This window comes from Pteropus alecto, unplaced genomic scaffold (assembly GCF_000325575.1).
Source record: "Pteropus alecto unplaced genomic scaffold, ASM32557v1 scaffold139, whole genome shotgun sequence".
Lineage (NCBI taxonomy): Eukaryota > Metazoa > Chordata > Mammalia > Chiroptera > Pteropodidae > Pteropus > Pteropus alecto.
The window spans coordinates 2,728,344-2,751,754 of NW_006443567.1; the positions used below are offsets into that span (position 1 = coordinate 2,728,344).

At 36.0% G+C, this 23,411-nt stretch overlaps 1 protein-coding gene across 1 annotated transcript in view; it reads left to right on the plus strand.

The window, feature by feature from the left end:
- Nucleotides 1-23,411, plus strand: part of MCF2 (MCF.2 cell line derived transforming sequence) — a 60,172-nt gene that overhangs the window by 14,539 nt on the left and 22,222 nt on the right. Inside the window, exons 4-15 of the mRNA XM_006924203.1 lie at nt 3,514-3,633; nt 4,432-4,548; nt 5,974-6,123; nt 7,858-7,988; nt 8,297-8,411; nt 10,823-10,942; nt 13,579-13,770; nt 14,720-14,911; nt 16,113-16,284; nt 17,745-17,804; nt 20,602-20,639; nt 23,064-23,152. Coding sequence (XP_006924265.1) covers nt 3,514-3,633; nt 4,432-4,548; nt 5,974-6,123; nt 7,858-7,988; nt 8,297-8,411; nt 10,823-10,942; nt 13,579-13,770; nt 14,720-14,911; nt 16,113-16,284; nt 17,745-17,804; nt 20,602-20,639; nt 23,064-23,152 — 1,496 coding nt within the window. The remainder of the gene's footprint in view (nt 1-3,513; nt 3,634-4,431; nt 4,549-5,973; nt 6,124-7,857; nt 7,989-8,296; nt 8,412-10,822; nt 10,943-13,578; nt 13,771-14,719; nt 14,912-16,112; nt 16,285-17,744; nt 17,805-20,601; nt 20,640-23,063; nt 23,153-23,411) is intronic.

Here is a 23,411-nt window from a genome sequence, read left to right on the forward strand (position 1 = left end):
ATAAAAAAAAAAGTAATTTTGTTTCAAGGTTTGGCAAAAGTAGGGGTCTTTCAATTGCACTGAAAAATAAAAAAAAAAAAAAAAAAAAAAGGCTGGATCAAAGCAGACACGTATAATAACAGTACTAGTAATTTACCCATGTGCAGGAGAAAAGGCTTAACTCCTAAAGTGAATGGGATAGAAATAGAATCAGTGCTCCCAATCTAAAAATAGGTCCAGAATTCTCACAAGTCCTTGTCAGAGTCTCCACTTTAGCAAGCTTTTATCCATACCATATTCCGATAGTTTTCTACCTAAGCCTGCTTGACACGTATAATAACAGTACTAGTAATTTACCCATGTGCAGGAGAAAAGGCTTAACTCCTAAAGTGAATGGGATAGAAATAGAATCAGTGCTCCCAATCTAAAAATAGGTCCAGAATTCTCACAAGTCCTTGTCAGAGTCTCCACTTTAGCAAGCTTTTATCCATACCATATTCCGATAGTTTTCTACCTAAGCCTGCTTGTCCAAGAATCCAAGGTAAATTAACTTATTAATTTTTTTTAGAGTTTACGAAGTGCTTTTATATTCATTAATTCTTACAATAACTGAGAAGTTTATACCATGCATCACATAAAATATGCATTATGTACATAATAGAGGATAAGATATACATTATCATTGGGATTTTCTGTCTCTGCTTCTGTTTCTCTCTAAAAGGTGGCTTTGAACTTTGAAATAAGCTTTCTCCAGCAGCAGGGGTCATGACTACCAGTAGCTCTGAAACTGTACCCTCAAAGTTTCCTTCCCTCAGCTCTAGTTTGAGAAATGCTAGCGCAGGACTTTGGTCCTGCTTACATCAGATTTTCATCCTGCTAATAATCACTGTGTGTTGGAAGGGCAAGATCTTGAAGAAAGATAACAGTTTTCATTAGGAATATTAAGAATAATAGGCTTTTTTAGTTTATTTGGGGTGCTATATCAGAATACCACAGATTGGGTGACTTATCGACAGAAATCTATTTCTCACAGTTCTAGAGGCTAGAAGTACATAATCAGGATGCCAACAGATTTGGTGTCTGGTGACAGCCCACTTTCTGGTTCATAGAAGGTTGTCTTTTTTCTGTGTCCTCACATGGCAGAAGGGGTGAAGGATCTCTTTGGGGTCCCTTTTCCATGAGCACTAATCCTATTCATGAGGGTTCCATCCTCCTGTCCTTAGTACCTCCCAAAGGCTTCACCTCCAAATATCATCACAGTGGGTTTTTTTCAAGATATGAATTTTGGGGGTACATAAACATTCAGTATATAGCAGAAGGGAAGAAGTAATGAAGGGAGAGGGTAGCACAGACATGGCTACCTGGGGGACTTGAGTTGGACAATCATCCTAATTAGTGCCTATTCATAATCATTGATTTCAATTTGTTCTCTTTTACCTGTTTATATCATACTCAGTTCCTTTTCTCACTCTAGTTCTCATTGTCACTTAATTGTTTATTTTATCACCCTTTCAAATTGAATTTTTTAAATCCCTAGTTTTAAATGTAATTTTCCCAAGAGCTTAGGTCTTATACCTAAATGACAGTTACTCTTTTTAAAAATAGACTTTATTTTTTTTTAAAGCAGATTTCGGTTCACAGCAAATTGAACCAAAAGTACAGTTCCCATTACCCCTGCCCCACAATATCTTATTAAATTTTGTTTTATAGTACAGTCTTGTTCGATTACTAATATTACAGTATGCCCGAAATATTATTGTATTGTAAATGTTTTTGATATATTTCGCTTTATTATGCTTTAATCGGCTGTTTTGAGGCTGACTCCTGACTCTGCATTCACGGTCTAGATTTCTTTCCCTCCTTCTTGTACATACATTTGCTGAGGGACGTCATCTGGAGGTCCTGCTGACCCTTTCAACCCAACATGTCTAGGAATGGGAATCAGTATCATATGCCTCTCCTTAAAACCTGCTTCTCTTGTGTTCCCCGCATCAGTGAGGGTTGTACCTACCATTCACCCAGTTACTCAAGTCAGAAATCTGGATATTGATTGTCTTAGTTTTTCCTTTCTCATCAGACACAGTCATCACCATATCTTGCAGATCGTACCTCCCAAATTGTGCCCTCATCCCTGCTATTGTTTGTGTTCTAGGTCAGAAACTCCTCATCCCTGACTTGGATTATTGTACCAGACTCCTAGCTCTGCTGTCTGCTTTCGCTCTAGTCCAAATCCAGTCCCCAGACCAGAGTGATCCTTCTAAAGTGCACATCTGATTGTGCTGCTCTGCTATTTAAAACCTCTTAGAGTTTTCCCTTGCCTCCAGGGAAAAACCCAAGGTCTTTCCTGAACTGGCTCCTGCCCATCTTTCTAGCACCATCTCTACACCCCCAGCAGTATTTGCCTCTAGCTTTCCTGACTGGAACCTCTTGAAGAACTGGGGTAGTATAGTGATTAAGAGCAATGACTCAGGTGCAAATTAAGGCTTCACCAGCTGAGTCGAGTTATACTTAAACTCTCTGAACCTCACTTTCTTTATTTGTGAAAAGGATAGCCTGACTACTTCACGGGATTATTATGAAGAGAAATTATGATAATGTTGGCAAAATACTTGGCACAGAATAAGCATTTGATATGTGGTGATATATTATTAATTTTGGGCTATGCCAGTCCATCCCTCACTGAATTTGCATGGTTCCCTCCTTGTCTTTTGCACTCTTTCGTGTAGCAATTATTTCTTGACCAGCTACTATGTGCCAGTATTCTAGACGCTGGGGAAACATTGCTGCACCAGAACAACATTCCAATCCAATTAATTCCTCTTTATGCTTCAAAAACTTTCTTGACATTCCTAGGTCTAGGATGCTCTGTGCTACCACTTCCTGTTGTACATTCTAATTCCCTTGTGTTTCACTTATCAATTTATTATGCTGTAGAGCTAATGATTATTAATGTCTACACTATTAGACTGTCATTTTCTTGCAAGCTGGGTAGAGATTATTAGTTTGTGTACACTGAATGCTAACAGTGCTTAATAATCATTCACTTAAATACATGGAGTGGATGGACACAAGATATTCAGTGAATATTGCTCGGATGAAATTTGAGTTCACAACAGTTTTCTTACATTGTTTTCTACAGTTATACAATATTTTAGCTCTGTTTGGCTTTTAGGGCTATCCTGGGAACCCGACTCCTAATTCTGTTTTACAGGGAATAAATGCAGTTTGAGTGCAAATAACTACTTCAAAATGAAGCTTGAGTATAATTCTTTGTAACTTAGGAATTACTTTAGTATGAGAAAATTCCGTGCCATGAGCATTGCAAAGATCTTGACCTGATGACCTTATATTATTTTTATTTTCATTTTCATGTCTTTAGATTTTATCAATATCCATTTTTAAAGTTTGTCCTTTTAATGGCTTTTATGGCCTTAAAATTTGTTTCCTTTCATTGCATGTTTTCTGATATATGCTCAGTTGAGTGCATGGTTTAACATTTGTTTTCTTCCTTTCCTGTGTTCTTTCTTCCTACAGGCTTCCTTCCCTGGGAACTTACACTTGGTATTGGTTCTACGTCCAACCAGTTTTCTTCAACGAACTTTCACAGACATTGGATTTCGTTTTAGCCATGAAGATTTTATGGTCAAACTACCGGTAAGAGTATTTTAAAAAAATGTTTTGTCCCTTTAATTGTCCTGAAGGCTTTGTAACATGCTGTCGATGTTTTATATGTGCTCACAAAGCATTTAAAAGAAAAAAAAATAGAATTTGTCTTCCAGAAATGTAAATTTGCAATGCCTAAGTTTTCTGCTTCTACTGTTAAAGGAATAGATTGCTCAATTTGTAACAAAGCAATTCTTTTTGAAAAAGATATATTTGTCACATATGTTATATATGTGTGTGTATATACATATGTGTACATGCGTGTATAAAATCTGGATGTTTTCTTTTTAGGAAATAATGAGTGTGTGTTTTATGTATTTGAACTCCCATGAACTTACATCCTGAGCTAGTTCAGAGTACCGTGGTCTTTTAAAAGATATTTTTATATGGCTTTAGGGCTAGGAATAGAGTGCTCATAAATTTTGATACTTTTGCAAAGATCAGTCTCTCCTGATAAATTATAACTACGCAAACCCCTTTTACATTGTGGTAAGCATAACATTCTTTCAAAAGGTTGACTATTAACAGTACAAATTTTTAGATCAAGGAGAATTAGGTGTTTGGATTTCTATGGAGATGAATTTTGCTTTACAGAGAAATGTTTTATAAATGAAAACTGTTATTACCTGAAGAAGGTAGTGTGTGTGTGTGTTGGGGGGGATGTACAGGAGAGAATTGTTTATAAAAGATAACTTTCTGCTAAATGAATGCTAAAGTCATTTTACAGTTGAAAGGAGGGGGGATGCCACGAAGGGCAGTTAACAGTATCTTTCTTGCTTATTTATATAGGTTGTTATGCTGAGCTCAGTTAGTGATTTGCTGGCATACATTGATGACAAGCAATTAACCCCTGAGTTAGGCGGCACCTTGCAGTACTGCCACAGTGAATGGATCATCTTCAGAAATGTATGTTTCTTTTGCCCTTACTGTAGAAACTATAGTTCATATTAGCCTTTAAATCTAGTTCTAGAATTCTTTTCCTTTTTGGGAAAACTGATTTCTGGGGCTCCTAGGTTTTAAAATCCATATATAATTCAACATCTTGATTTTCTTCCATAGGAAATATCTAGAAATGGTGAAGAGTCACTGAGGATGGCAATTGTAGGAGAGGCCTAGGGAATAAGGAGATCTTCCTATGTCCGTCCTCTCCTGTGGCCATGTAGTAACTTGAAGAAATAAAGGGTTGGGATTCAAATCCTAGCACTGCTGATCTTTAGCTATAGAGCCTTGCACAAGTTATATAACCTCTCTGAGTCTCAGTTTTCCCAACTGTAAAATAGGAATCATAATACTTTACCTCATAGGGATATTGAGAAGATTAAATGAGACAACAAATGTAAGATGTTTGGTCCATGGCGTATGGCAGACTCCCAAAAGATGCTAGTCGTCTTGTTAATCTCATCATCCTAGTGCTGCTCCTGAGGCAGTTAGATTTGTAGCAAAGATTCCTTCTGTTCTAGAAATTTACAATTAGACAAGGGCCCTGTAACTCACAGGGGTGAGTTTGTAGTATAAAAATCTCTACCCCAAATCTCAGAGATATGGGAACCCTTCTGAAGGAAGTAATTAAATGATGTTGAATTAAGTCAGGGTTCTGTTTTCCTCATGCTTATTCTTCATTGAGCAGGCCTGTTCATTCATGTGAAGGTGTGTTATCAAAATTAGCAGTGTCTAGCCCTAAATAACGGATAAAGCTATAAGTAAAAGAGCATATACCTTGAGCTACGTGGTAAGCAGAAGGTTTATATGTTGTCCTTCTTTCTCTGAGTGATTGATTTTGGAAACAAACAGCAGAATCTTACTTGACATTTTAGGGCAGCAGAACCTGAAATGAATTGTTGTCACTAGGTGTTCCTTCATCACCCCAGTCCATCACCTTGCTTGGAATGCTAGTACTTGTTCATAAATGATAAATATAAAGTGGCTTTGATGTTTGCATCTCTCTTCAGAAGTAAAGTTATTATAAAGCAATTTTACAATTGCAGAGTTTACTAGAATAAGGAAAACCCTGTGTTTTTTGAGATCATAAACGAAACTACTTAGTACATGACATCTTTAAGAGTAGTTTTCATCAATGTCCAAGAAATAAGTACGGAAATTTAGATAAAAGACATTCAAGAAGACTCTTCACCTGATTATAGTTTCTCAGAGGCTTAGATGCAAAGTTAGCGTTGACTGCCAAGCTCAATGCCAAGTTTCCTTAGCAGAGAGGAGTTCATAATATTTGTATTTGCTGTCATACCTAAATAAAAGTAAATATGATTACTGATCCAGGTTTTGATACACTGGCAGAGTTTCCATAGCATTAAAAGAATCACTGACTCTTTGCAGGCTATAGAAAATTTTGCCCTCACAGTGAAAGAAATGGCTCAGATGTTACAGTCCTTTGGAACTGAGCTGGCTGAGACAGAACTACCAGATGATATTCCTTCGATAGAAGAAATTCTTGCAGTTCGTGCTGAAAGGTATCACCTGTTAAAGGTATGTCTGATAGAGTGGACAACAAAAGTTTTTCATGATCTTTTTTTTTTTCTAGAGAGGTGTTCAGTGTGTCCATTTCACACTGATTGGTGGGTAGAAAGACGAAAACTGTATTTATACATTGTAAAGCACACTATTAAAAATAAGAATACTTTATAAGAGGAAAATGTCCTGGATATGTTGAAGCTAAGTATCTTGTTTGTAAATGGTGCATTTGCTTGAGAAGTTGTTTATTTTTAAATAGAACAGTTGATATAAATGCTCCAGAATAAGAAATCCATAATCACTTTTGTTACGATGTATTCTTTACTTTGTGGAAAGGCCCTCTCATTTGGAAAGTTAGAGTGAGAATCAAGAGGCACACAGGCATTCTCTTTTAACGTCCACCACAGGTACAATGTGAAATGGAGAAGGAGAACTTGAGGAGGAATCAGGAGGCCTGGTTTCTTGTTCAGGCTCTGCCTTATACTAGTGTTGTGACCAAGTCAGACATTACTGGATTGATTACGAGCTTTCTTTTCCACAAAGTACTAGTTCTTGATGGTTTCTACAATAGACCATAGGTAGCAAATTGATTTTTCTCTCCTACCCGGTTGCCTGGAGTATTGGGTTGTGAAGGATTCTGCGTCATGATTCAGATAATCACCAAATAGTTTTAGATTCACTTTTCCCGAAAAATTTAAGAATGATCTGAGCAAGCACCTTCCTGTATGACTCAGGTCCTTCCTATGATAATAGGCTTGCTATGGGCACTGACAGACACAAGCTCTATGTGGAGGTGACATTTTTAAATTAAGAAGAGGAGAGAAAGTGAGGATTTCAATCATAACCCAAAAGCAAAACTCTGTTCAAGGAAAGAAAACTCTGTTTCTCACAAGCTGTGTGATTGGATAATTTGCTTACCCTCTCTGAGTTTTAGCCTTTTTATATGTGCAGTGAGGTTGATGATGATGATGGTGATGATGATGATACATGCATACCTTGTAGGGTTGTTGTGAGGATAAGCTGAGCAAAATATGTGATAAATATACAACAGTGTTTGGCACATAGTTGGCATTAGCTCTTAATGTTTATGTTCTTATTCATATTGGTGGTAGTGTCATGGAACCTGTTCCCAGAAAAATGTTTGGATCTCCTGAAGGAAGTCACACATCACTCTCACATGCCCGAAGAATCCATTATCCAAGGTTAAGGCCTTCTGAATAGAAGCATATGCTTCATGATGAATTAATACAAATGTGAAGTACCCTAATATTTATGGCAGGAAGAAATGAGTAACAGTTAAGGATTAGTAGGAAAGGCATCTAACTATATCTGAGCATGCATTTAATAGTATTTGTATGCTTTCTAGCGTGATAGTCTTTATTATGCTACTTCTGCCCTATTGGAGTGCATTAAAAATATTAGCAGAATAGAATAGAATAAATTAGAACTTTCTACCAGTAAGAGGAGGAGACTACAAATGGAGCATGGGGTACTTCTGCCTGTAAAGATCTTATGGAAATAGTGACTGCAACATCCATCTCAACAGGCAGAGGCTTCTTGGAGATTCTCACAACTTTTGGATTCTGTGGTACGTACTGAGGTATTCCTTGATTTTTCAGTAATGAAAACAAAGGATATTCTTGAACTCTTGTTTCTGTTCTGCATACTATAGGTATATGCTTCCTTCTCTTTAGGTCATTCAGATTAGGTTATTAGTAGGTTGATACATCCTATTGTGCCTTTGTACAGAATGATATAACAACTGTAACCAAAGAAGGAAAAGTTCTGCTAACAAATCTGGAAGTGCCTGACACTGAAGAAGCTGTCAGTTCAAGACTTGAACATCATCAAATAAGTGGTGACTGGCAAACTATTAATAAGTGAGTACTTACTTTTTGGTTTAGAGTTTCTTATTTTAGATTCTGGAAAGGGGATTACACATTTTTGCTGTAATCTGTTGCATGTGAAAGAATTCTTAGACCTCCGGAAATCTGAGAACTCCTTTCTGAGTTGTCTCACAGAAATTAGTTGACTTGTAAATGAGGTTCCGTGGACACCGATGGTCTCTACCTGGACCAAGTGTCATGGACCGTGACTTTGCCTTTAATTCTTAATGTCCAGACCAGGTTTATGTACATGCTTACAAAATGGTTGTTTTTAAGGAATTCTATGACTTTTCTATGTTCAGATTGTTGACTCAAGTACATGACATGGAAAGTGCTTTTGATGGATTTTGGGAAAAACACCAAATGAAAATGGAGCAGTATCTGCAACTATGGAAGTTTGAGCAGGATTTTCAAGAGGTCAGTTGAAACATTCCTCTATACATTTATTTTCATTATGCCAGAGATTCTTACTCATTGATCATCAGAAATAGTCTCACAAGATGTCCATTTATACCCATAGAGAGATGAAGAGGAGACAACTGTAAGTGAGTCTTGACCTTGAATGAAGAGTACTACTAAATGCCAAGACTTCTACTTCTGTGCCTTACTTCCTATGAAAGTGCACTTATGTGCTAACATATATGACAAAGACAAAGTTGCTATCTACCCTGGTGTTTGTTATTCAAATTAATTTTAGATATAAAATGCCTTCAGAGTATGAGACAGCTTTCTAAGGAAATAATATCAACTTCCTTCTTGATTTTTTAAAATACCATATATCTATGTTGGCCATATTTAACATGATCTAACAAAACATTTTGTTTTTCTTCTGATCCAGCAATTTACACCTACGAAAAGCCTGATGGATGAAATTAAATCATGTTTGGTTATATATTATTTAAAAGATTATAAGTATGTTCTAGTCGTATCCTTCTGGAAAATCTATCATATGTGGTCAAGAGACATAAATTTAGTTTCTTCTTTTCTTTGCAGTAATGTCCAAGCTCCTTGCAGTCTCTTTCATATATATTACTAGGAAATCTAAGGAAAACCCACTTTTTTTTTCCTGTTTTCTGTGTGGCCAGCTTGTTTTCTACTCATGAGTGGTTTACTTCTTGGTGTTTTATTTGTTCTAGCAGAATTAGATTTGGGAGGGGCACTGCATTCTAGACACAGAGCTCAGTTACTACTAGCTCTTTCATCTACTGTGATTCAAACAAATTTTAAAATGCCATACCCTCCTTGAAACCCTCTTTAAAGTAAGACTAGGTCAGATTGCTTTTGTTCCTTCCAGATATTTGTGTCTCTCCCTCTTCCCCAGCCGAACACATGTAAAAACACACTTTTCTTGAACATTCTTATTATTCTTCTATTTATATGTTAATGTGCATCCATACTAAATTCTTGTCCTGTAGTTATGTTCTGTTGGTTCAAGTCATCGTTGGCTCTAATCAATATTGTTATTGTTATTGTTTGAACTGTAATCTCACTAATGCAATCTGTATCTCATAGTGACGTGTAGACAGAGTCTGTATATAGTTAGGAAGTTAATGTAAAGAAAATTTGTTTGGAAATTTCAAACTTACAGAATGTTTTGAATATTGCCAAACTTGCGATATTCTTGAATATACAGAATAGAAATATTCTGTTGCATAATCACAGTGCAGTTATCAAATTCAGCGCAGTCAACGATAATGTAATACTTTTGTATTATCTACCATCAGTACTCCAATTTTATCAGCTCACTCAATACTATCCTTTGTCATTCCCTCCCACCTTGTCCAGTATAGGATCTAGTCTAGTGGGCCATGTGTTGCATTTAGTTATCATATCTTTTTAGTTGCCTTTAATCTAGAACATTTCCGTAGCCTTTCTTTTTTCTTTGTTTTTTATAACACAGACAGTTTTGAAGAATACAGACTTTTTTAAAATAAAATGTTCGTTTTGAGTTTATCTGACATTTTCTCATGATTAGATTAACCTATGACCACCTAGAATACTACATAAGTGATGTATCCTTCTGAGGGTATCACATGTGGAGGTAAATGAAGTCCACCTGCCCCTCATTGTTGATATGGATTTTGATCACCCAGTCAGGGTGCTATTGAATTTCTCCACTGTGTAGTTACTACCCCCTCTGCCCGTATCTAGTAGTAAACATGTGGGGAGAAAATTTAAGGCCATGCAAATACCTTCCTCCTCATCAAAAGATTACCACAGGTTTAGTATCAATTGATGATTCTTGCTTCAATCAGTCTTTACTATAATGGTTGTGAAATGCAGATTTTCCATCTCTAGTGTTCTCTCCCCACTTTCCAGTCCACATAGGCATACTACCAGATGCAAGGGCCTTCCCTTCTCCCCATTTATTTATGTATCTATTTATTGAGTTCATGGCTTCCTAGTTTTTCAATGATTTCTAATTTATTACTGTTAAATATTTTGGTGTACCAAGATCTGGGGAGGTGTGCTTGGTGTGCTCATTGTTACCAAAGGGTCTTTGTTTCTAGAACCATTCACCATAGAGCTAGGGAATATATATGCAGGTATATATACATATACATACCTCCATACACATCCACATTTATGTATTCTCACATGTACATTGTGATGTTTTATAAATCAACAGTACACACTGATATTTAAGAGGTTAAAATGTAATAGATTATATCAATTTCTGTGAATAAAATAACAAAACATTTTCCGTACGTATAATACTTCCATATCAATGGTCTTATTTAATAGAATTTCCTTCAGAACTTGATTATTAAGGGAAAATGCTTAATAATTTCCATGCTTTTAAGACTAATTTTTATTTCTATTTTTAGCTTGTGAGTGAAGTTGAATTTCTATTAAACCAACAAGCAGAGTTGGCAGATGTCACAGGGAATATATCGCAAATAAAACAAAAAATAAAGAAGTTGGAAAACTTAGATGAAAATTCTCAGGTAAGATTGTATTTCAGATGTTCATTATATTTATTAAGTATAATAGTTACATTTTGATAGTTTTCAGTAGTATAAACCCTTATGATTAATCTCTCAGCAACAATCTGTATACTTGGTTCAATAATACTGGTCTATATTATTTTTGTTTTGTTCAATGTGGGTCTGGGTGACACTACATAAGTCATGTAGTTGTAACAGGAGGCCTCTGAGATAATGTTGTGAACTGTTTTAGGCCCACCAATAGGAACAAGATCCTAAATCATTTTGAAGAAGCTAGAAAAAATGTCTGTCAAGAATGCTATTTGGTTTTTCCGTTGTATGTTTTTGGCTCTTTTGCTGAAAATTATTTTCCCATATATACTAGGGTTTATTTCTGGGCTGTCAATTCTATTCCATTGATCTCTGTGTTTGTTTTTCTGTCAATACCATGCCGTTTTTATTAGTCGCTTTGTAGTACGATTTGAAGTCAGACAAGTGGTTCCTCCAGCCTCGTTCTTTTTTCTCGGGATTGCTTTGGCTGTTGGGGGTCTTTTGTGAGTCCATACAAATCTGATGTTTTGTTTTGTTTTGTTTTGTTCTATCTCTTTAAAAAATTCCATTGGAATTTTGATGGAGATTGCATTAAATCTCTATATTGATTTGGGTAATATGGCCATTTTACTATGTTGATTCTTCTAATCCATGAACACAGAATATCTTTCCATTTCTTTGTGTCTTCTTCAATTTCTTTTAATAATGTCTTATAGTTTTCAGTGTATAGGTCCTTCACATGCTTCATTAAGTTTATACCTAGGTATTTTGTTCTTTTTGTTGCAATTGCAAAAGAAATGTTTTCTTCATTTCTTTTTCTGAAAATTCATTGCTAGTGTATAAGAATGCTATGGATTTTTGCACATTAATTTTGTATCCTGAAACTTTATTGTATTTGCTTATTGTTTCTAGTAGTGTTCTTGTGGAGTTATAGGGTTTTCTATGTAGAGAATCATGCCATCTGCAAAAGGTGACAATTTGACTTCTTCATTCCCAAATTGAATGCCTCTTATTTCTTTCTCTTGCCTGATTGCTCTAGCTAGGACTTTATGGTAACGGAAGAATATTTAACTTTGAGTGATGAACACACAATACAATATACATGTGATGTAATATTGAATTGTACACTTGAAACCTATATAATTTTATTAACTAATGTCACCCTGATAAATTTAATGAAAAAAAAGATAAACAAAACCTACCACAATTTTTGTTAGAAAAATGCTATTTGGTACTTGGAAATGATGGAAACATACAAAAACATAATTCCTTAAAATATTCGTCATTTGATACATGCATATGAACCAAATTAATACAGATAAATCTACTTAGTCTTACTAGCTGTGTGACCTTTGATAAATTGATTACATTTTCTAAGCCTCAAAGTCCATCTATACATAGGATTGAAATGACCTACTTTGTGGAGTGATTGTAAAGATTCATTTAGGTATCGTAGGTAAAACACTTAGCACAATACCTGAGATATATGGATATATAGTAAGTAATCAAAAGGGCTAGCTGCCATTATTCTGCTGGTCTTAAAGCTTGGACTCATGGCTTTAATACTTACCAAACTCTAGCTTTGCTCCCCTATCTCGTATGTGAGAACAAGGCCATAGTATTTAGGGTGTATTCTCAGCAAATTTATGATGAACCACTAGTACCTAAAAACAAAAATTGTTAAGAAGCGGTTGTGGCTACCAGTTCTGGAGTTATTCTTGTAGATTTTTGTGATTGTGGGGCAATTTACAAATCTCTAAGGTAGAAAGAGAAGGTAACTGGCTTGGAAACTAGGGGGCTTTGTGTTTTTTTTTTTTTTTTGCATTTGTTTTTAATAAATTTTAGTTTTAATTGTGATAAAAGATGCATAAGACTTACCACCTTAATCATTTTAAGTGTACAGTTCAGTAGTGTTAGGTATATTCCCATTGTCGTGCCACCAATCTTTAGGACTTTTTCATCTTTCAAAATTGAAAACTGTTCCCATTAAACAACTCCCTATTTTAACCCCAGTTTTCCCACTAGCTAACTAGGTTAGTCACTTCTTCATTCTGGGCTTCGGTATTTTTATTTATTTTATCTTGACAAACATTTCCTGAACTTCTACTATATTTCAGTCACTGTACTAAAGGGGTCAGTAGTTGATAGAGTGGAGGCAAGGCTGCTAAGATCCCTTTTCGCATGGAAACCTTGTGACGTTCACATCAGGCCTGTAAAATGGTCAGATAGATGACAACTCTAACGAGATTTCCAAGGCTGAGATATGTGAAATCCATTAGCTTTCTTTGGCTGTTGTGTACTTCATTTGATATACGCAGTTCTAAATCTGTACATATCAAGGGAAGCAAATTTCATCCACATTCTGGGCAGCTGGTTATTTTCTGTTTCTGTTACAGAAATGAGTGAGCTTCTGATGACATCAACTGTTCTAGCTAATTACTGTAACTGTAAGCCTTTTTTGCAGCCTGTAGAAGTATGACATCAAATCATATTTTTCACAGTATATCTCCCTTGCTCAACCAATTTGCTTCTTAGTTACTTTCTTTTTACCCCTGTATTTGGACAGAGATCATGCAGTTATTGTTTTACTTCTTTCTTAAAATCAGGATCTGTTAGCAAAGGCCCGGTTTGTGATTTTACATGGACACAGACTTGCAGCAAATCATCATTATGCACTTGATTTGATCTGTCAGAGGTGCAACGAGCTGCGTTACCTTTCTGATATTTTGGTTAATGAGATCAAAACCAAACGGATACAGCTCAGCAGGACCTTCAAAATGCATAAACTCCTACAGCAGGTAGTGGTATGGGAAATGATGCATTTCTGAAAAAGATGATAAATATTTTTCTTGGGTCCTTGTCAGAGGTTATAGAGTCAGGGTCTGGTATAGCTTTGGATTTAAGTTTGTAAGAAGTCTGAGTTTGATTATGCTTATTTAATCCGTATTACTTCTGCAGAATTCATGGCAGGTCTAATATTGTAAGAATTTTGGCCTCTGTTCCAAATATTGAGATCGTGATTGCGATGGCTTCCTTTCTATTTTGGGTAGATCTCTGAAGCCTCTACTCAGGTGATATTTTGCAGTCAGAGCATTTTTTTAAAGCCCTGAGGGCATTTAGCTAAAGCCTAAAATTCCTTCCACATTTCATAGTTACAGCAATAAAAATTAAACAGTGACTGGAAAATATTCCTCCACAGCTTGTGGATCTGACCCATTTCATGATTAAGCAATGGAGAGAAGATCTGGTCTTGGCAGTGGAATGTGAAATAGGGATATCACTTATAGGCACTGTACCTGAATTGGACCTGAACGTTTTAATCCGCACATCTTCTCTGGCAAGGAAACTTTTATCCTTGTCCTCGGCAATCATTACACATTTATATTACGCTTTATATTTTACTAGGAGTTTCATATTTCAGTTATTGATTTGGGGAAAATAGCATGCGACTCGAGTGTTAGTGTTGAGAGAATGGTCAGACTCCTGCTGCAGAATGAATTCCTTATGAAATAAATGCTGCGCTTCCCAGCCTTGGCTCTGCATCAGAAATACCTGTGGAGCTTACGGCCCTGAGCTACCGAGTCAGAATTTCCGGGTGTACAACCCAGATATCTTTCTTTTTTAATAGCAACAAAAACAACTCTGATTGACAGAAACCAGGGCTGATAAATACTGTCTTAAGAAACAGACATGTTTCTTTTTCACTCACTCATGGGGCGTTTTGTGTGTGTGTGATTTGTTCACCAGGCTCTTCAGTGCTGTGATGAAGGAGAATGTCTTCTAGCTAATCAGGAAATAGATAAGTTTCAGTCTAAAGAAGATGCTCAGAAAGCCCTCCGAGATATCGAACATTTTCTTGAAATGGCTCTGCCCTTTATAAATTATGATCCTGAAACCCTACAGTATGAATTTGATATAATTTTATCTCCTGAACTCAAGGTAAGAGGGTTTTTTTCAAGTAAACAAAATTTTAAAAACCATAATTACACTAGTGTTGATAAGAGTTTTACTACTTCACAGCTAACTATATATCAGATCACAGCTAACTATATATCAAATTGTAATTGCATAGTTCGCTTAAGGATTAGATGTGATATCAGTGCCACTGTTGAGCATCAAAAAATCCAAAGGCTTATGCTTGCTGTATAATGAAGAGTAATTTCCTTTTGAGCTCTGACTCTGTTATTTTTAAACTCTTTTCACATACTTGGAGCTCTCATATACATTTTTTTGTGAATGCTTGGAGAAAGGTCCAAAGCTGTCCTAGGAGAATATTGGGCACATGTCAAGAGCACCCTATGCCAAACATATGTTCTTTACACTGCAGTGACCACCAATAGATGGTCTGTGGGCATAGATCTGGCTTTTCTATTCAGTTTGAGAAGGGAGGTTTAAAGAAAGGATCTGAGTCTTCTTGGGGAAGGGGGAGCAGGTGGAAGCTGCTTTTCACAGAGTGCAGAGCTATAGGTTAGTTCAGTATCACCCCACTGGAAATGTCATGAAGCACTCTCTTCACATTGTAGATACACACATTTATGATGCTATTTGCTGCTCAAATGTCCTATAGTCTAATTGAAGTTTGGAGGAGTATCTAAATCCATGCTTAGCTAAAGATCATAAGGGATGCCCCAGAAAGTCAGAAACATGGCCATGGCAATAACCAAGTCATTCTCTGGAAACAACTAAGCTTAGCTAACCACCTCAAATCATCTCAGAGGAGCAGAAGGGGATATTATCCATCAGTGGCTCTTTTTAAAACATGGAGAACTCAAGAATGTCCTTCAGGCTAAAATATAACAAATTATGATGACAGTGCTTAACTTGATGGCTTTCTCATGCTGAACTTACCTTCTTTTCCAGCCATTATCCCTTGCAGCCTGTGAAGGGTAAATTGCTTTATGCAGTGACCTATTTCATGACTGCTTGATAAATTTCTTCTTTAAGTTGTTTTGTTGGAGATCTCATGGTTTTATAACCATACGAAGATAGTACATTAATCTATTTTCCATTTCTTTCCTAAATTTCTTCTAGTTATATTTTAAACTCTAAATTATTTTTTGACTGAGTCTGAGAAATATAATAGGATTTGTAATGACCCCATTTCAGAAAATATTTCATAGAGTTCTTATGCACCCTGTAGATTCAAATGCAGACCGTACAATTCAAGCTTGAAAACATTCGAAATATATTTGAGAACCAACAAGCTGGTTTCAGGAAACTGCAAGATAACCATATGAGACCAATGCAGTTCATGGTACCTTCTTCCAACAATATGATCAGATCTCAAACACCATTTTTTTCTCCTAACCCTGGTAAAGTATTTTACATTCATCTTTTCTATCTCTTCTTTTCCTGCTCTTGTTTACTTTATTACTCTTGATATAAATACTGAATTTGTTTTTCAATCCTGATAAATTGGAATTTTATTTAAGCACCTTTGGTCATGTTTGCATTGCATAAGGCAGGAATCATGGTTGACACTAGCGTACAATAGCACCACAGTGTGATATTGGACAGTATAGGATGATGCAGGTCTGTACCGAATAGTCCAGCCTTGTCATGACTGTGAATATTTACACCAGCAGCATCAAACTCACGCTTTTCTGCAACTGGTGGAAGAAGATGTGAAACTGGAACACACATGATAAAAATATGCCTGCGTGCACTCGTCCATATTTTCTCCTTATCTCTGTAAACTGTAACTTGATTCTTATAAGCTTCCAGTGAGTGAATAGCTTAGATAATAGAACAGATTGTCTTTTCTAAATAGGTGCAAGTAAATAGCACAATTTTTCTGGTAATGACCTGTCAGAGTCCATTTGCTCATTTTAATCTTTGTAAACTTGTTTTAACCATGTAATGTACATTTCTATGTTCTATGGGATAAAATAATGATCCTCACTGTGATGTTGAACTACTCTGGAAATAAGATGACTTTATTGCTCCAAAGTTTCCCTTGAGCTGCCTCTAGGGCCTCTTAGGGGAGAGTGATTTGACCTTTGGGGCCTTAAGTTAGTTGAATGGGTGAACATGGGACTAAATTCGGTCTCTCTGATCTGAGAGAATCAGAGAATCCATTAATGTATGGGAACTACTTTGAAATTCAGAGAAAGGTTGAACCAGGCGTAATGAATATAAAAATCCAACTCAGCCTCAGCATGCATCACATTAAAAACAGGTGAGGAAAGCAGGTAACTAGGCTAAGCTGATCGAACTTATATAGTTAATAGTTATTAAATATAAAAATATACTCAGAAATAAAACTATGAACAATTCCATAAATAAATAGGGTTGACTAAGATGATACGAAGAAAAAGAGTAAAAACAAAAAAGAACCAGTAAGGGGCTAAAAACCAACAGCTAGGAGAATAAAAATAGAACAAGTTGATTTTCCTAAGACCTCAGGTTCCAGGTTTCTGGCTTCAGTTATTTACTGACTATGGGCAGTTCACTTAAGCTCTTTTAGCCTCAGTTTCTTTGTCTGTAAAATAGGGACATTAACATCCACTGACTTCAAAGGGTTCTTGTGAAGATGAAGTGGAAAAAAATTGTAGTTCTCAATTAACTAGACTATTCTTTCCTTCTAAGGCTTCTTGCTCTATAGTCCTTTAAAATCTCAGCTCCTTCAAAGGGGTTGAAGAACATAGTTCTGAAGAAACCGTCCAAGAACCACTCACTGCCTTAGTCACTAAAAGTACATTTTATTTTGTGTTATTTCATTTTTTTTCTTTCTGATTTTCTTATTTAATGGTGTTACGATTTCTTTCTTCAGTGGGAGCTGGATACTCTTTCTTTCAAGCATGTAAACTTTTTTTTCACAAGGAATCCATCTGTACTACTTTTCATCAGTACATTTTTCTGAGTTTGTGTCCATGTAAAAAACCAGTTTGGCAGCTAAAACCAGCAGCATTAATTCTTGCATTCTGACTGCAGTTAACTTTCTCTCTTTTTCAAAATAACCATCCATTATTCTCTCGGTAGTAAACTGAGCCTTGGAAAATGACTATATAAAAATTAGATTATGCTCTTCATCAAATGACCTCTCATGAAAAGAAAATAAGAAAAACAATTGACGATGTTAAAATAAATCAAGCTTTCTTTCATTTTAGAGACACTTGTGTCATCCACAATAAAACTGTTTGTTGGGAGTAGCGTGGACGTGCTGCAATTTAGGACTGCCTAATGTATTTATGAGGAAGAAGGAAACTTACTGAATAAATGATATGGGTGGATAAATGATGTTATCCATTATTCATCATGGTTTATAAATTAAATCAAAACATTACTTATGCCACAAACATTGTTAATTTTTACCTTAATTGCTCTGTGAGTAATTGGGATTATTACAAGCAGTTCCAAATAATTCTTCAAGACTTTTAATTGCTAAGCAGATATATAAGATTTGGTCACATCTAAGCGTGTTAATTTTTCATAAAATAAATCAAATTTTTTTTTGTGTTCTTTGTTTTTGTTTATTTGTGTTAATTTACATCAAATAGAATCCTGTACCTAGCACAGTTTCTGCTGGCACCTAGCAGGATGTAATAAATATTTGTCGAATTAACATTTACTATAGAGGTAAGTCATGGAAGAACATTGTCAGTGAGGGATAAAATGTGGTTTGAGCTGCTAAATCTATAAATCTAGTCTAGATCTCTCTCCTAATCTTCAAACCTGCGTTTGCACTCTGCCGCCTCAGATTTTCTATTGGCAAGTCAGACTCAGCGTACCCCAAACTGATTGCATCTCTCCTGCAAGCCTGCTCTTTCTATGTTCCTCATCTCAGTGAATAGCCCTGTGATTCCCGGGCCCTTAGCTCCCACCTCTCACTCATGCCCCACCTCTAATCAGTCAAAAAAATCCACTTCTTTCTATCCCCACTGCTATCCCTCACTGCCACTTTCCTAATCTAAGCTAATATCATCTGTTGCCTTGACAACTGCAGCCTCTTTGTCTCCCCACTTTTCTTTCTCAAATGCCCCTAGTTGTCTTGCCTTTTGGACTTTACACATATTGTTCTCTCTCTGGAGCACTATTCCCTCCCCTCTCCCTTTTCCCTCTGCTGTCTCCTACTCCTCCATCAGATTTCCCATCCCTAGGCCACTTCTTGCCTCTCTGCCCCTGCACTCAGTTCTGTTGGATGTTCAAGCTATGTGATAACAAGTGCCCCTTCATTTTTCCTCAGTTTTAGTGTAATTCCCTGTTTTGCGTTTCTCTTACTAGACTGTAAGCCCTGTAAGGGTAGGGACAGTGTGCAATTCGTGTTTGTATCCCTAGCAGTAAACACGGAGTTTAGCATATAGTATAGGTACTCAATAATTTTATATACATAATTTATATTGTTAAAAGAATGAATTCATCTGCCTTGCTTTTCAGAAAATGATGCATTCCTCACAAGTTGCGTATGTTCCTTTTTCATCTCTTAATGTATTTGCAAAGAACTCATTAATACAGCTAATTAGCGAAGCTCCTAAGTTACCTTTATAAGTAAGTTCAGAGCTCTGTGTATCAGGTGTCTTTAAAGGGGTGGACATCACTGTTCATTGAGAAATTGATTTTATATGATAATTGCCAATAGTCTAATTTATATTTATATGTATGATTATGTAAATATAAAATTTATATATAAAATGTGTTTTTAAATAAGTGAAAGTGAAGTACAAAATTTAGAGAACATAAAAGCATAGCCTTCCTTGAGTGTGCCTTGCAATGGCTCCTGCCAAGGAGGAAAAGACAAAAATTATGTTCCCTCCATGGAGCAGAGAGATCCACACAGCCTGTGTGGGTGGCAGCCTTTTCAGCAGCCCTGAGAATTAGGAACTTAAATGACCTAGTCTTTGACTGGACCATGCCCTGGGCTTTGTAGGAACATCTGGACTCTTTGCTTAACAATATAGGGGCTCAGCCTCTGTCAACAGAAGAAAAAGATTAAACAGAAAGAAAAAGAGAGATTAAACAGGAAGAACAGAAAGATTAAAGCTTGGAATTTTGATGAAGTTGTTTTTTGTTTTGTTTCATTTTGTTTTAGCATTTTAACATGCTTTAGAAATGTTTTATATAGTGGTTAGAAACACGTATCTGACAGTAGATGATTTGGATTTGAATACCGCCTATGCTTCTTGGACAAGATATTAACCTTACTTACTTATCTATAAAATGGGGTTAGAAGTAATACTTATCTCTTAGGGTTGATTTGAGGATTAAAAAAGAAAATGCATGTGTAGAGCTTAGAATCGTGCCCAGCATGTAGTAAGTGCCAAAACAATGCTATAATTCTTAAATTAATTTTTTAAAACTCTTTTTAACCTCGTTAGTCAGTGAGCTACTATCTGACTAAATGCTTATGCAAATAAATTATGAGCACTAACACCTAGCTTCATACTTGCTCGGCAATGAAGCGAATGTTTGATGAGTGAGAGAACGGGTGAATACATAGCAAAATCATACTCAAGAAGTAAAAATCGTATAGCTAAGGCTAACCATTCAACTGTTCCTGCATAATGTGATTTAAAAATACTAATATAAACACATTGGAATATTACTATCTATTTAATAAACGTGAATGTATTCTTGTTTAAAGCGTTGATTTTAATTTGGTTTGAAATTCTTCTTTCATATTTCTCTTCCAGTGAAGAAGACCTGGAGACAAAATCAGAGCAGCGTAAAAGTAAATATCATTAATTATTTCAAAGTTGGCTTTATTGCTGTTGTTGCAGAATCAGTATGGGGGCTTAAACCATATTTTAAATTCACTCAACCAGTATTATGTGTTTGAAAGCCTATTTAATCTAAAAGAAAAAGCTGCTGCATTGTGTCTAATTGCAGCACTGGCATATACCCAGATGTATGAGCAGTTTCTCAAGTCTTGGCTCAAGTTCCGAATAATTTCTATAGAATATCTCATATAAGTTCCAGCTCTCTTCCCTCCCCCCCACCCCACCTCAATAAAACTAAATAAGTGTTGCATCTTTTTTAAAAAAAGGAGATTTCTTTCATAAGTGATTCCAGTCCTACAAGTATGAAGCATGGACAAAGGACAGGTTCTAATTATCCATACTCTGGGCTCAAAAAAAGGCATCTGTTTGTTTCTTGATGGATACACAATTCCTTCTCTGTTATCCATGATATTCTGGTATCTGCAGACAGTAGCCTCATCATAACTGCAGCACCCTACATTTCCTTTGTGTATTTTTGATATTGAATAAGGACAAGAACATATCTCCAAGAGGCAGTTTGTCATAGTGATACCGATTGTAGAGCCAGACTTGCCTGGCTTTTAATCTCAGCTCCATCACTTGCTGGCTGTATAATGTTGGGTAAGTACTGTGGAACTCAGTTTCCTTATCTATAAAATGGGGACAACAATAGAACACCCTCGTCATGGAGTTCGTGTAAAGGTAAAATAATCTAATATTTGTAAAATGCTTTGAATAATGTGTGGCATGTCATAGTTCTGAGTGTTTTATACGATTGTTAGCAGGCTAGTGAACGGCCTGTGCTGACATGCCATGCCCAGTTATTATGTTGTACAGCCACAACTGCTGGTTTCAAGAGGGAAACAGCTGAATTCTATAGTCTTATGTCTTTTGGTTCTATTTTGAACTCGTGAGTACCTTACCATTCTGCTATGTGTATTTATTCATTTAAATATCACCAGGAAATAAATAGGCAGCTGTGGCTCTGTACATTTTCTTGGTGAGATTTATAGCGGGTGAACCCAGTTTCACGATGCTCACATTCTTCCAATTCAAGTCAAATTGCCCAATCCTTAGGTATTTAAAAGTATAAATATATGTTTCAAAACTTTCCAAACTTGTATTTTAGAAACATGTTAGAGATAAATGGTGCATACCTATCTGATAAGTAGAGTATGCGGCATTTTCATTCTTAATTATAGTTTTGAAATGATGATAACAGTTGGGTTGGTACACTGAGCAGATTTAAATCAAAGCATACTCTTAAAGAGGGAGCATGAAAAAGGTGGCAGACCATAAGCTTGACTCTGTCTCATCACTTACTAGATATGCGACCTTGGCCCTGTTGCTAACTACACCTCTCTTAGCCTCAGTTTTCCCATCTGTAAAATGGGGATAAGTATGCCATAGCTTGCTAAATTGACGTGAGGATTTGGTAAAATGGTGTGTATTAAACATCTAGGACTGTGCCTGCACAGTATATAGAAAGTAGTCAATAATTTTTTTGTTTCTTTCCTCATATATAAGTGAGTCATATTCTGTGGAAATGCATTTTAGCTGATAGATGCCGAACTTCATTTTGGCTTCTAGTTGTTACTAAGTAATGCTACATTTACTTGGAGTTCAAACTTTTTACTCAGCTCAGCTGTCCCATACAGCCAGGATCCCTAGAATATGTTTCAGATGCTTCTGAAGAGCAAATAACCTCATTTTGTGATAAATCTCATTCAGTCGACTCGGTAAGGCAGATCAAGTTCTGTAGAGTCTGCACAATAAGGCAGCAGTTCAGGATCAGGGAGGTTACTTGTAGCAACAACTAACATGTGGCAGAGAGCAGAGACAGATGAACAGGTTACAGCTATTTCGAAAAACAGTTCTGCACATCTTATTAGCCCCGGAGTATATGATTCGATTTTATCATATCACTCATGTTCATGATCGATGCCAGCAAGTCATTAGGAAAAGAGTCAGTGATGTTCTGTATACTTGGTTAATATTTCCTAGAAAGGTTTCTATCAGAAATTCCTAAGATTAAAAAAAAAAAAGAAGAAGAAATTAGATTAAAAAGCCATTTTGGTTCTTCATCTAATGAACTTTAGCTGGACAGTCAACTTTTTTTGACTTAATCTCGTTTTCACAAAGTGCAAAATAAATGAAACAGTGCTTAATACATAAAATAAATTCTAACTAGTATATTAAATTTGTCCTCTTAGGCAACTGAAATCATTTTTTTTACTAGTACATACCAAAGTTATTTCTGACAGAATAATCATAGTGTTATTTTAAAATTTATCTGCACAGTTAGGACATAGAGAAAACTTAATTTGAGCTAGATTTCCTTGAAAAAGAACTATACCTACATAGATGCTAATTTAACTTATATTTTCAAATTTCAGATTGAAGCGGTACATGAATGTCGGGAGACGAGAAGTTCTGCTCAATCCTCCAGTTTGAACAATGACAATAACTTGGATATTTTAAAGAAGTAACTTTTGTTTATTAACAGACTCTTATATACACATCTACCAGTAGGAGTCACTGGTTCAGTGTTCAGGGCGAACATGCTTAGGATTTTGAGTTCATAGAATGGGGTTCCTACTGGGTGTGATGAAAAGAGCACTAGATGAGATGTCAGAAGTCTTGGATTTAGGTCTGCCTAATCTATGCTCTTTTTATGTGACTTGAAAATTAACTAGATCTTTTCGGAATTTCAGTCTTCTCTTTTGTAAAAGAGGCCAGAGTGA